General features: G+C 46.1%; 1 protein-coding gene across 8 annotated transcripts in view; it reads left to right on the top strand.

Annotated features, from left to right (window-relative positions):
• The window catches only part of NOS1 (nitric oxide synthase 1), a 196,462-nt gene that overhangs the window by 112,139 nt on the left and 70,758 nt on the right, over positions 1–13,565 (top strand). For all 8 annotated transcript variants that reach the window (XM_070386107.1, XM_005888305.2, XM_070386103.1 and 5 more), the window contains exon 3: positions 4,284–4,410. In XM_070386107.1, coding sequence (XP_070242208.1) covers positions 4,284–4,410 — 127 coding nt within the window. The remainder of the gene's footprint in view (positions 1–4,283; positions 4,411–13,565) is intronic.

Here is a 13,565-nt window from a genome sequence, read left to right as displayed (position 1 = left end):
GGAAGCCTTGTACATAATATGTGTGCATTTATATGTATATGTACATATATATAATGTATATGTAATATATATACACATATGTATGTATATGAACCCATGAAAAAGAAATGGCAACCCACTCCAGTAGCCTTGCCAGGGAAATCCTAGGGACAGAGCACCTTGGCAGGCTACAGTCCATGGAGTCCCAAAAGAGTCAGATACAACTTAGTGATTAAACAATAGCAATATATGTATGTATAACTGCATTACTTTGCTATACACTGAAACTAATGCAGCATTGTAAGCCAACTATCCTTCAATTTAAAAAGAAATGTCTGAGTGCAGACATCCCTCCCTGTGCCCCCATAAGCCCTCAGGGAAGACGCCCCTTTCTCAGTTAGGAGCCATACATGCCTTCAGTCTTTAGAGACAGTAAGGCTTTGGCCAGCACCACGCAGTGCTATAGCCACTAACTATATATGGCTAATTAAAGTGAAATAAAATTAAAAATTCAATTAATTTCTCAGTGACAATAGGTGCTTTTTTTCAGCCGAGCCACATAGGGGATCTTTGTTCCCCACCAAGGGATTGAACTCATGACCCGCCCAGTGGAAGCGCAGTATTAACCACTGGACGATGAGGGAAGTCCCTAAGCACTTTTGAAATATTCAGTTGCTTCATGTGGGCCATGGCTAAAATACCAAAAAACACAAACAGACGTGGAATGTTTCCATTGACTCAGAAAGTTCTCCTAGACCATGCTGACTTAGAGGAATCTTGATTGTTTTAGCAAGAACTCACATTTTCCTTTCTCTGTTTCTGTTTGATCAGCCTACAAACACGTCAGTAGTCAAAGCAATAGCAGATGCCCCAGGCTAAGTGCTGTGAGCCTTACCTCCTGTAATTGTTGCAGTAACCCCGGAAACTGGGTTTTATTATCAACACTATTTTAGAGATGAGTATACTGAGAATTAGAAAGGTTAAGTAGCCAAAATATCCAAAATCACACAGCTTACAACCAGCAAAGCTGAAAGTTGAACCCAGCTCCACCCAATCCACAGCCCATGGATCTCACTGCCCGTACAAACCTAGCGAACAGACACATCCCAGGCTGAGCAAATCCATGGCAATAAACTCCTTATCTCCCTCAGAGCTTTTACTGAAAACTTGGGGTGGGGACTAGGAATTCAGAATCTACCTAAATCTACTCCTGATTTTGTCCCTGGGTGCGGAGAAGCAAAGTAACTCCTTGTCGGATGCTGAAGGATGTTCCCTGTGGTCCCACGTTAAAAATATTCTTGTTTTAAGTTGGAGGCTAATTGCTTTCCAATGTTGTGTTGGTTTATGCTGTACAATAAAGCAAGTTGCATCCCCTCCTTCTTGAGCCTCCCTCCCATCCACCCCCATCCCACTCCTCTGGGTCATCACAGAGCAGAGGGCCTGGGCTCCCTGTGTCATCCAGCAGTTTCTCATTAGCTGTCTCTCTTACTCATGGCGGTATATATATGTCCATGCGACTCTCTCCTATCCTTCCCACCCTCTCCTTCCCCTGCTATGTCCTCAAGACCACCGTCTACATCTGCATCTCTATTCCTGCCAGGCTAACAGGTTCATCGGTACCATTTTTCTAGGTTCCAGAGATCTGTGTTAACACATAACATTTGCTTTTCTCTTTCTAACTGACTTCACTCTGTATAACAGGCTCTAGTTTCATTCACCTCATGACAGTTGTCTCAAATAAAAATATTCTTCCCCAGCTCATCACAAGGCTCTTACATAAGTTTGTGTGGACAAAACACTTCAAATATATTATTTAAACAAAAGTGTTAAAGGCTTTTAAAAAAAAAAAAAAAAAAGCAAAGGATGAAGATAAAAGCACCTCTCTCTACAGATCCACAAGAAGACAGGTCGTGTGAGCCATTTAAGAGTCATCTGGGTAATTGTACCCTGTAATCTTTGTAAACTGGCCTCATTCAGTGAGAGATGCTGGATTCCTAGCTCTTTAGCCTCTGGCTTATCCTACACATCCTGACTTGTTTTCCCAGTCTGTTTACAGAAAAAGGAAGGATCTGAGCCGAGCATCAGTCAGACCTGGTTTCAAATCCCAGCTCTTCTTTGTGTTTGCTGAGAAACCTTGGGAAATTGACATAACCTCTCTGGTCTCAGTTTTTGCATCTGTAAAATAGGGAAGCTTTTAATATCTGCTGGGAGGAAGTGAAATAACTTCTGTGCTGGTACCTGGTACATTACCAACACTCAAACAGCGCTAAACTCCTCTCTTCTCTGCTGATTCCCCACTTATGGTCACATGACATCCTAGAACTGGAGTTTTAGCGCTGAGAGGGGCTGCGTGACATTTAGAACAGCCCACTCCACAGACAGTGCCTCTGTTTATTACCACATAGGTAAACCATTGACTTGGGAAATATCTAATCAAGAACCACTCCTGGTGTGTTTTGGAGACATTTTTGAGAGAGTAAAACATAATGTTCCCTCTTACAACTGCAGACCTCTCCAAGCAAGATGAGCAGAAGTGGCTTCAGCATGGGCCACCAGAACGCTGCAAGACAAAGCAAGGAGGGGATTCTGGTAGCCCCATCCGAGCAGCCAGAGGGGCCACGTAGGGCCTTACACTCAGAGCTTGGGCCCTGGCCTCTGATTCATCCCAATGACCATCAGCACCAGGCTGGGGGCTGGGGAATTTATGGAGCCAAGAGTCCCCAAAGCTGGGAACATAGGATGGAGAGCTGGGTACGGCCAGCCCCCACGCCTGGGACCAAAAGTGAGATGGAGTACAGAGCGAGCCGCATTGCCCAAAGTTGGGGAACAGACAGAAGCCATCAAGCGAAATTGGGTGGGAGGGTCAGAAAGCAGGACGGCAGAAGCACGGAGATGAGGTGGGGCAGGTTGGGAGGTCTGGATCTGATGCAGTCAGTCCCATCTCAGCCACGACTTCCCTCCAGCTCAGAGGATGGTCAGCCTGTCCAGCCAAGATAGCCTCTTCCTGAACCTATCCGAGTTCAAGGGCAGAGAGCCAGGAAAGCTTCATGGTTAGAGTCAGGAGTAAGCCTAGGTTTGAACCCCAACTCCTTCACCCCTGACTGTGAGACTTAGGTGAGTGGTTTAACCTCTCTGAGCCTCAGTTTCCTCATCTGATAATGAGTGCAAGGGTGGTGATGGTGGTAATGAACATGGTGATGGTCATGACGATTCTGATGGGACGAAGGTGATGGTGATGAGAAGGATGAGAATGATTTGGGCAATAATGGTGATAATGAAAATGATGTTTTCAACATTGGTGTTGATGAGGACACTTATGATGGCTGTGGTGACAATGATGCTGATGCTGATAAGGAAAAGTTGGATGGTGATGTTAACAATCGTAAGAATGATGGTGCTGATGGTGTTGATGATAAGTGAGGGTAATAGTAACAGCCTCCACTTCACGATAAACGTGAAGAGCAGGCTGGAAAACCAACTCAGTGGACATGAATTCGAGCAAACTCTGGGAGATAGTGGAAGGCAAGGAAGCCTGGTGTGCTACAATCCATGGGGTCACAAAGAGCTGGACTTAGCAACTGAACAACAGCGGACTGCAATACTGTGACCTTGAGTGACTTAGCTTCTGTCTCACTTATGCCATCTATACAAGAGTGACAAACATTCATACCAACCTCATCGGGTTGTCCCAAGGACTAAATTCAGTAAAACATATGTTAAGTGCTTGACACACCAGTAAGTGCTTAATCAACACCAACAGTATTAATAGTTTTTGTCGCTGTGTTCCCCTTATTTTCAGAATCATTCCTGCGTATCCTGGGCTGGTACCATTAGCCTCGTGATCAGTGCTCTAGTTGCTGTTGGTGTGACTCCCCACCCTGGCCCACAGGACTGGTTTTCGGACCTATCCCTCCTGCTTCCTGTATCTTCCACCATTAGGTTTCATGGATGCTAAGCTGTCCAGGGGTTCTTCATGGGATTCTGCTAAGAGAGGGGCCTCCCGGCTTCCTAGATCAGGAAATCGGGGGCCGGGGAGGGAGGAACAAAGTCTCTGTCACAGACATCCTGAAACTATCTCCTCACAACGGGTATGTGCCAGCTGTGGGTGCCAAGTCAGTTAAGCTCACCTTCACGCTTGATCCTACGAAGCGGCAGGCTGCGGACCCAAAGCTCACTGGCTCCGTGGAGGGTCATGTGGGTGAACCCTGAGGGTTCTTCATGGACTCAGGGCTTTCAGACCAGGGTGACCAGCCGGCCACTCCAGGTGTCCCGTCTTCCTCAACCTCTCCCGCCTTGCCTTTCAGAGACCTGGACAGCAAATCACACAAACCTCTGCCCCTCGGCGTGGAGAACGACCGAGTCTTCAGTGACCTGTGGGGGAAGGGCAGCATGCCCGTCGTCCTCAACAACCCGTACTCAGAGAAGGAGCAGGTAAGTGGCGGTGTCAGCCTGGCACCCACACTCCACGGGTCCCTGAATGTTCTTGGGAAGACAAGTTCCAAACCACCTTGGGGAGAAAACCAGCCGTGTGGCTGGAGAAATGGCGTGGGGGCTCAGCCAGCAGCACTTTCCCTGGACTGCAGCTTTGGGCTTTGATTCCGTGAGTTTTGTTTGCTAGCTTGCCAGTTTTCAGATTTTCATTGTTTCTACCAAGAAAGATATTCACATGATTCTGAATTTAAAAGGTAAAATAGATAGATGGTAAAAGCTTCTTCTCTCTTCCTTCATCCCAGCCACACGGCTTCACTCCCCAGAGGCAAGCAGTATTCATTATTCATCATTTTTGTGGTCCTTTTAGCAATGTTTTATGCGTAGACAAATAAATACACACATATTATTTTCATATGTTTTTACACAAATGAGAACACATCATACATACAGGCAAGCCTCATGCTATTGCACTTCATCTTATTACATGTATTATTTGTGTGTGTGTGTGTGTGAATTGAAGGTTTGTGGCAACCCTGCATTGAGCAAGTCTATTGGTGCCATTTTTCCAATTGCATTTTTTAAATTTTAATTGGAGGCTAATTACTTTACAATATCATGGTGGTTTTTGCCATACATTCACATGAATCAGCCACGGGTGTACATGTGTTCCCCATCCTGACCCTCCCTCCCACCTCCCTCCCCATCCCATCCCTCAGGGTCATCCAAGTGCACCAGTCCTGAGCACCCTGCCTCATGCATCGAACCTGGACTGGTGATCTGTTTCATATATGATAATATACATGTTTCAATGCTGGTCTCTCAAATCATCCCACCCTCACCTTCTCCCACAGAGTCCAACAGTCTGTTCTATACATCTGTATCTCTTTTGCTGTCTTGCGTACAGAGTTATCGTTACCATCTTTCTAATTCCATATATATGTGTTAGTATGCTGTATTGGTGTTTTTCTTTCTGACTTACTTTGCTCTGTATAATAGGCTCCAGTTTCATCCACCTCATTAGAACTAATTCAAATGCATTCTTTTTAATAGCTGAATGATATTGCATTGTGTATATGTACCACAGCTTTCTTATCCATTTGTCTGCCGATGGACATCTAGGTTGCTTCCATATCCTGGTTTTTGTAAACAGTGCTGCGATGAACATTGGGGTACACATGTCTCTTTCAATTCTGGTTTCCTCAGTGTGTATGCCCAGCACTGGGATTGCTGGGTCATATGGCAGTTCTATTTCCAGTTTTTTAAGGAATTCCACACTGTTCTCCATAGTGGCTGTACTAGTTTGCATTCCCACCAACAGTGTAAGAGGGTTCCTTTTTCTCCACACCATCTCCAGCATTTATTTTTAGTAGACTTTTTGATAGCAGCCATTCTGACTGGCGTGAGATGGTACCTCATTGTGGTTTTGATTGCTTTATTTTTAAGCTAAAGTATATGCATTTTTAGACACAAGGTTATTGTACAGCATATAGACTACAGTATAGGAAGTGCAGAGTGGGCTAGAACCCACCTGCCAATGCAGGAGATGTAAGAGATGCAGGTTTGATCCCTGGGTTGGGAAGATCCCCTGGAGGAGGTCATGGCAACCTAGTCCAGTATTCTTGCCTGGAGAATCTCACGGACAGAGGAGCCTGGTGGGTTACAGTCCATAGGGTCACAGAGAGTCAGATACTCCTGAAGCGACTTAAGATGCACACATGCATAGTACAGTATAAAAATGCATGTAACTTTTATATTCACTGGGAAGCCAAAAAGCTCATGTGACTCACTTTATTGTGATATTTGCTGGATTACTATTGGTCCAGAAATGAACCCACAATATCTCCACCATATGCCTGTATTGTTTTGTATCTTGTTCTTTCAATGTATCTTGGAGACTAGTCCTAATTAGTAGTTGAAGAGTCCTGGTTCTTTTTTCATGGCTGCATAATATTCCCTTTTATTTATTTATTGAACCAGGCCTCCAAAATGAACATGTGGCCCCTCGCCAATATTTTGCCATGACATCACTATAATGAATGACCTTGTGCAAATACCTCATTGGCAGATGGGTGGGCTCATCAAAAGAATAAATTCCTAGAAGCACTTGTTGAGTCAAAGGTCATATACAGTTATGACTTGGGCAGAAATGGCCAGATTGCTCACCACAGAGGTTGCACCATTCCTATCTGCTAAGTAGGAGAATAACTATTTCACCACAGCCTTCCAAGCTTGGAGTGTTACCAGACTTTGCCAATTTGCTGAGGAGAGTTTTAGCAGCAGAGTCAATATGGTTTCCTGAGAGTGTCTAGATCTGGCTGGCTAGAGATTAGCAGAGCCTGTTTCTCACCTGCCCATGGCTTCCCTGGTGAAGCATGTGAATTTCCCACCCCTCCCCTGCACTGCAGCAGAGTACTATTGGAATGGCCATCTTCTTCCTTCCCTCCACCCACCTCAAGCCTTGGATGGCACAGGCCAGGTTGCCAAGCTCTTTCTTTCAGTGCTTAGTCTTTGGACAGCACTTTTCACCACCAACCCATGTAAGCAGTGACTCATAGCCTCTGTATGTAGCTTCGTGGGGGAGGATGGGACATTCCAGAGCATCAGTGGAACTTGCTTTCCTTAGCTGCCAGTGGTTGGCCAGGAAAAGAAGGACATCAGGGATCCCATAGTAGGTCAGACCCATGATGCCAGTGGCCAAGCACTCTGACTCCTACAGTGACACCTGGGAATGTTTGGTGGACAAGGCACAATTTTAGTTCTCTATTATGCTGTCCTCAAAAATCCAGGCCATATTGTGAGTGTGAGGACTATTGTTATCCATCAATGATTAAGTGAACAAATAGAGCTTGAGTTTTCTTCATATTTTCTCAATTGAAAGTAAAGGGTGTTGCCATAATGCAAACCCTCCCAAGACAGAGAAGGGCAGAGAGAGGCAGACTCAGGCGAGATCCGGGCTGTAGACATGATTTGTTAGGTTTGCACTATATTGTCCTATAGACAACTTATATTTATAACTTTGAATTTATTGCCAGTGTTTCAGTTTTTTATGTGACTATCATATTTGCAACTTCTCTTACAAATATGGACAATCTGACCACATTGAGCCTATATTCTTATGGGGAAATTGTCTGCCCAGACTGACTAACCGCTGCCCCACTACATAGGGCATGGGCTCTCCAATTTGTCACAATCCCCACCACTCCCTAGCGTGCCCTTCTCATTACCACCAACTGTTCATTGTCATTTATCATAACATTAGCACTGTTGGTTTTCTTATAATGGTTAGGGTAAGTGGTAGGTAGATATGGACCGAGAGATTCACACATTTCAGGGAAGATGAGAAAGATTTCATGTTTTGTAAGAATGAAGAATATCCTTATGTGTTTGATATGCAACCAAGTGTTCTGTCTCAAGATTACCCAGCTGGCTTTACTGATTTGCCTTACCTACCTGCTCTAGGTATCAGAGTTTGTAATCACTGGCCTGCAGTAATTCCTGAGCTATGGGGTGTAGGGAAGAAGCAAAGGAGGCCTTGACCCCACTAGAAAGACCCTTTATGTCCTGCTGAAATCTGAGCCATTGCAGTCTGATGACTATTTCCTTTCACCTTGGTCAGACAGTGACCAGTTAAAAAACATAACCTTGAACTTCAAGCCTGAGTAGTAGGGCTCAATACTGAGGACAGGACAGGAGGTTTAATAGGCCCAGGGACCTTTGTGGGGCATCGTGATGAAATGATCAGTGTCTTAGCCTGTCTGGGCTGCTATAACAGAATCCCACAGACTGGGTGGCTTATAAACAACAGAAATATATTTGTCACTGTTCTGGAGGCTGGCACTGGTAGATTCTACATTCGGTGCAGACCTGCTTCCTGGTTCGTAGACCACTTTCTTATGACTGTGCCCTCACATGGCAGAAGAGAAAAGGATCTCTCTGGATCTCTTTTATAAGGGCACTAATCCCATTCATGAGCACTCCACCCTCATCATTCCATCATCTCCCAAAGGCCCCACTTCCACATACCATCACATAAAGGTTAGGTTTCAACAGATAAATTTGGTGAAGGAGGGTCATAAACATTCAGTCCACAGCAATTAGGGGGAGGTGCTGAGAACTTGCCTTAAGGCTGCCTCTAAAATGGAAACTCCATTTCTGCGGAGGAGAAAGGGTGCTGGAGAAAGGGGGAAAAGATAGTCTTCTGAGGTTAAGACGGCCAAACAGTTTTAGACATGGGAGCTCCTGGAATTGTGACATACAGACCAGCAGTGCTTGGACTTACTCCTTGAATGTTATCAGGTCCTTGCTGTTAGTCTGTGACCCAAAAGAAGCTTCAAAATCACTGGCCTGTGAGATTATCCAGGCTCTGCTGTCTGAGACTCAATTTTCCAAATGCCTCTCAGAAATAGAGCTAAAAGGAAGCAGAGACCCAAGTGCTCAGTTATATTGAAGTCCCAGAGCTAAGCAAACAGCTCGGCTACCTCCTGCTAGACACCTCCACAGCCACAGGGCTCAGAAACATTTCCCAGGCGAAGCAAATTAGTAGAAACCCCAATGATTTTCTTTCTGGCCTGAAAGACCAGCTCCTGTGTTCAGCCTCTTCTCTATCTGCTCAAAGCCACTTTACCTGCAGCGCCTGGAATCAGCTCCCTTCTGTCCAGTTGTAACCCACATTTGCTGCTTTTTTAGACATCCAGGGAGGGGGGAGCATTGTTAATAACACAGAGAGAGGCCCAGCTACTACCTGCCAATAGGAGCTGGTGGAAGAACAGCTGGTCTGCTTTTTCCCTGCAAAGACTTGGCAAAAGGCAACAGAGGCCAGGTGAAGTGGGAGAGATGCAGGCTAGACACGAGAAAGGACTTCCTGACTCAGACAACTATTAGGTCCCTGAAGGAATATTATGGTCTGCCCCATTCTCCTTGATACTCTTGTTTGTCCAAATTCAACAGAAATTCTGCTGTAGAAGCATCTTCTCTTAAGTTAGCCTCAGAAATCTGGGATGCTTATCTATACCTGGTGGTCATTTCTCTGGATAGCTTGGGTCAGCAGTGGGTAGAGCTGGTGAGACTCAAATCCTGGTCACTGGAACATAGCGTATGAATGACTTGGTGATGCTTATCTTTAGCATCCCCTGACGAGTTGTATCTGGCCTGCACTGGTGGATGGAATGAATCCGTTCACCCATCACACAGATAGTCACTCAATACTGCCGCATGCGCAACTCTGGGGTAGAAGCATAAGCGAGCAAACTTTGCCCTCCCTGCCCTCAAGACCTTCACGGATGCAGTGGGGCGACACACACACATGGACAGTGCAATTAATCCTAAACTAGAGAGGGGCACAAGACACTGTGGGGCCATAGATACCTCGGCAGGTATAGAAAAGATTTACCAGAAGAGGTGACATTTTGATCTAGGTTTTGAAGATCATGTAGGAGTTTGCCTAGAAGAAAGTTGGGGAAGGCATTATAGTTTTAAAAGAATCCGCGAGGGCTGACAAACTCTGTTTCTTTTTCTTACTAAGGATTGTTATTTGATTGCTGAGGTTGTCTTTGGTGCTAATTCCACCTGAGCCACTTTGAGTTTTGACACCATTCTCAAAGCCCTGTACATAACAACCCTCCTAAGTGGAAACGTTCCCCTAGATTAGTAAGAAAGTGCTATTTGTTCATTCTTCCCACAAAACCTTAGGATTTGACTCAAGCCCTTCTTTGCTTCCTTTTTTATTAAGCACCTATTTCTCTTGCCTGCCTGATTTGCTTTCCTAAGGGGTAGGAGTGGAACTGTGTCATACTTGGCAGTAGAATGTCTATTTTCAGATACAAATTAAGTATCCGTCCAACCCTTAGTGAGTGTGAGAGGTCTTGGGTCTGGGGGAAGTGGCATTTCCATTTGGGTTCTTCTCTCTTACTTAGCCCATTGCCCCTCTCTCCAGCCTCTTGCTGACAAAGGCAGCCAGATAGTCAGAGAGATGATTTTCATTTTGAAATCTCCCTGCCCACCCCATCCCCACCACCTCATCAGCAACCTGGCATTTCCTCACCCCTGGGGACATAGGGCTTGTTGCCTTTCAAAATGTCAAAATCTGTTGAGAAGCTTTTCCCTCCTTCCAAGGAAGTGTCGGCCTCCCCCACTAGCCTCTCTGCAGAACTCCAAATTATAAGGCATAAAGGGGAGTGCTTATGGGCTCCCAATCTTCAGAGGGTCAGAGGTGTCCAGGGCCCCTCTCTTCAGGAGCAAGCACCCCAAGTGGCCAGTACTGCTGGCTTTGCTAAAGACCGAAAGCAGGCATCCAGACCCCTCCAAGCTATGCCTGGATGAAAGCAAACAAGCCCAACCCTCTGCTGCTCAGCGACAACCCAGCATGCTTCAGGGAAGCTTTCTAAGTCAGCCCTGACTCCCTGCACGCTAATGATGTCAGGATAAAAATAACAATAATGCTGACAACAATACCACCTTGTGGGGGTGCGGCCGCTCTATTCCCTGGACTCACCCACAGCACTGGGGTCACGATCTCAGCTCAGGGGTCAACCCAGGTTTGGTCTCCTCCTCCCGGTGACCTTGGTCAAACAGCTGATTGGCATCCACACTGAAGCTTATAGTGGATAATAAGCTCGTGGAGTTGTGAGGAAGAAGAAATAAGATACCATAAGAAATGATTGCATCTGCTGTTCACGATAAGAAATAATATGTATTGAGCGATGGCAGACATTGTGCCAAGCAGTTTAGATCCGCAATCTCATTTAATCTCCAACCCAACCCAATGAGGGTACTGTTCAGTTCAGTTCAGTTCAGTCGCGTCTGACTCTTTGTGACCCCATGAATTGCAGCACTCCAGGCCTCCCTGTCCATTACCATCTCCTGGGGTTCACTCAGACTCACGTCCATCAAGTCGGTGATGCCATCCAACCATCTCATCCTCTGTCGTCCCCTTCTCCTCCTTCCCCCAATCCCTCCTAGCATCAGACTCTTTTCCAATGAGTCAACTCTTCATATGAGGTGGCCAAAGTACTGGAGTTTCAGCTTTAGCATCATTCCTTCCAAAGAAATCCCAGGGCTGATCTCCTTCAGAATGGACTGGTTGGATCTCCTTGCAGTCTAAGGGACTCTCAAGAGTCTTCTCCAACACCACAGTTCAAAAGCATCAATTCTTCGGCGCTCAGCTTTCTTCACAGTCCAACTCTTACATCCATACATGACCACTGGAAAAACCATAGCCTTGACTAGACGGACCTTTGTTGGCAAAGTAATGTCTCTGCTTTTGAATATGCTATCTAGGTTGGTCATAACTTTCCTTCCAAGGAGTACTGTTACTGCTCCCATTTTACAGATGAATAAACTGAGGCCCAGAGAGTTTAATAGCTTGAGGAATGTCAGTTGACTAGTAAGTGGGCAAGATGGGACTTGAACCCAGGCCATAGAGCCCTACAGCCCACTCTCAACTCTACAAGGCCTTGCACAGAATAAGTGCTCCAAAAAAAGTTCATTACTGTTATTGTTGTTTGGCTAATTATCATATTGCTGATCTAGGCATCATACTGTGTATTTAGGTAAAGGAGTGTTGCTAATGGTCATATTGCTCATGTGAGGCTGAAGGTGACACCCTTATGGCCCCGAAAGGGAAGGTGACCACCTGCGGAGTCTTGGTGGCAAAGGCACACCTCTTTGCCTTTATGGCAACATTGTCATCCTTGTCAATCATTCAGATCAATGTAGCATTCGGTCTTTATCTTCTGGGGCCAGACTCTAGGAATATGCAGAGGTGGGGAAGCAATAAAGACCTGGAATGGGGAAAAAAATGGGAACTTTGAGGGCCTGGAGTCCATGCCCAGCTCTTTAGCCTGTCAGTTATTAATTTAGGGACAGTCACTTTACATCCGGAGAAGGCAATGGCAATCCACTCCAGTACTATTGCCTGGAAAATCCCTGGACGGAAGAGCCTGGTAGGCTGCAGTGCATGGGGTCGCTAAGAGTCGGACACGACTGAGCGACTTCACTTTCACTTTTCACTTTCATGCATTGGAGAAGGAAATGGCAACCCACTCCAGTGTTCTTGCCTGGAGAATCCCAGGGACGGGGGAGCCTGGTTGGCCGCTATCTCAGGGGTGTCGCACAGAGTCAGACATGACTGAAGCGACTTAGCAGCAGCAGCAGCAGCAGCAGCACTTTACATCTCAGAGCCTCCATTTCCTCATCTGAAAAATGGGTTATCATGAGGAATCCACTAATCAGTGGGTACGCAGTGGCCTAGCCTAGAGGAGGCACACAATAGGCATTTAATAAATGTCACTCAAAATGAAATTGAAATCACAGCCCTCGAGTTCAGAACCTAGACATTAGTTCAGAACTGAGACTTACATATTTGTCTCAGTGTCCAGAAACAAGCTCCAGACACAGACACATACGTGGTAGTCGGCATACCGTGATATTTGGGGTTCTGTAGAATCATGCACAGACATTCCATGCTGAGTGCCCCCTGCCTGGCTCCAGCACATTCCATCGGCCGCATTTATGTTGACTCCTTGGGGGCGCCTACTCACAGCCCCTTGTGCTAAGCCTGTCTCTAAGTACTTGAGAGACCTCCTCTATTTTGAACTTCATTTCTCTCTGTAAGAAAGTGTCCCAGTCCCTACTAGAAGCCTTGATTAAGCCCTTTTCTGCCCCCAACTGTATCTGGCCAGGTATCCTTGGCCTTGATCTGGCTCATGGCTGAAGTGAGACACTCAGGTCAGATTTTCCAAAAAGGATGTTCCACCCCTTCCTCCACCTGTTTGAGGGTTCCTGGAACACCCTCAAACAGGCACAAAGGGATGCTTTCCAGGAATTTATATTGAACAGAGTCCCTCAGTTCCCACTGGCACAGAATCCCATTCTTGCTGATGTTTCACATCCCTCCACCTGGACCATCACCTGCCTAGTGACCTCCTGGGTCTTTACAGGTCACTTAGTCAGGGGACCAGCCTCCCATGTCCTTCCACCTGTTCCCGTCAGAGGCAGGGTGGAACCAGGAAGTGGGGCCTGAATTGACAGGTGTTTGGGTTCAGCCCTGCTGGAATTGCCACATATTTTGCTGTTTAACAGTGAGCATAGTCAGTGCAGGGGCTTCCCAGATGGCACAGTGGTAAAGAATCCGCCTGCCAATGCAGGAGATGCAGGAG

Source organism: Bos mutus, chromosome 17 (genome assembly GCF_027580195.1).
Source record: "Bos mutus isolate GX-2022 chromosome 17, NWIPB_WYAK_1.1, whole genome shotgun sequence".
In the NCBI taxonomy this organism is placed as follows: Eukaryota; Metazoa; Chordata; class Mammalia; order Artiodactyla; family Bovidae; genus Bos; species Bos mutus.
The sequence above is the reverse complement of the archived record's forward strand: the minus strand, read 5'-3'. Positions and strand labels throughout refer to the sequence as shown.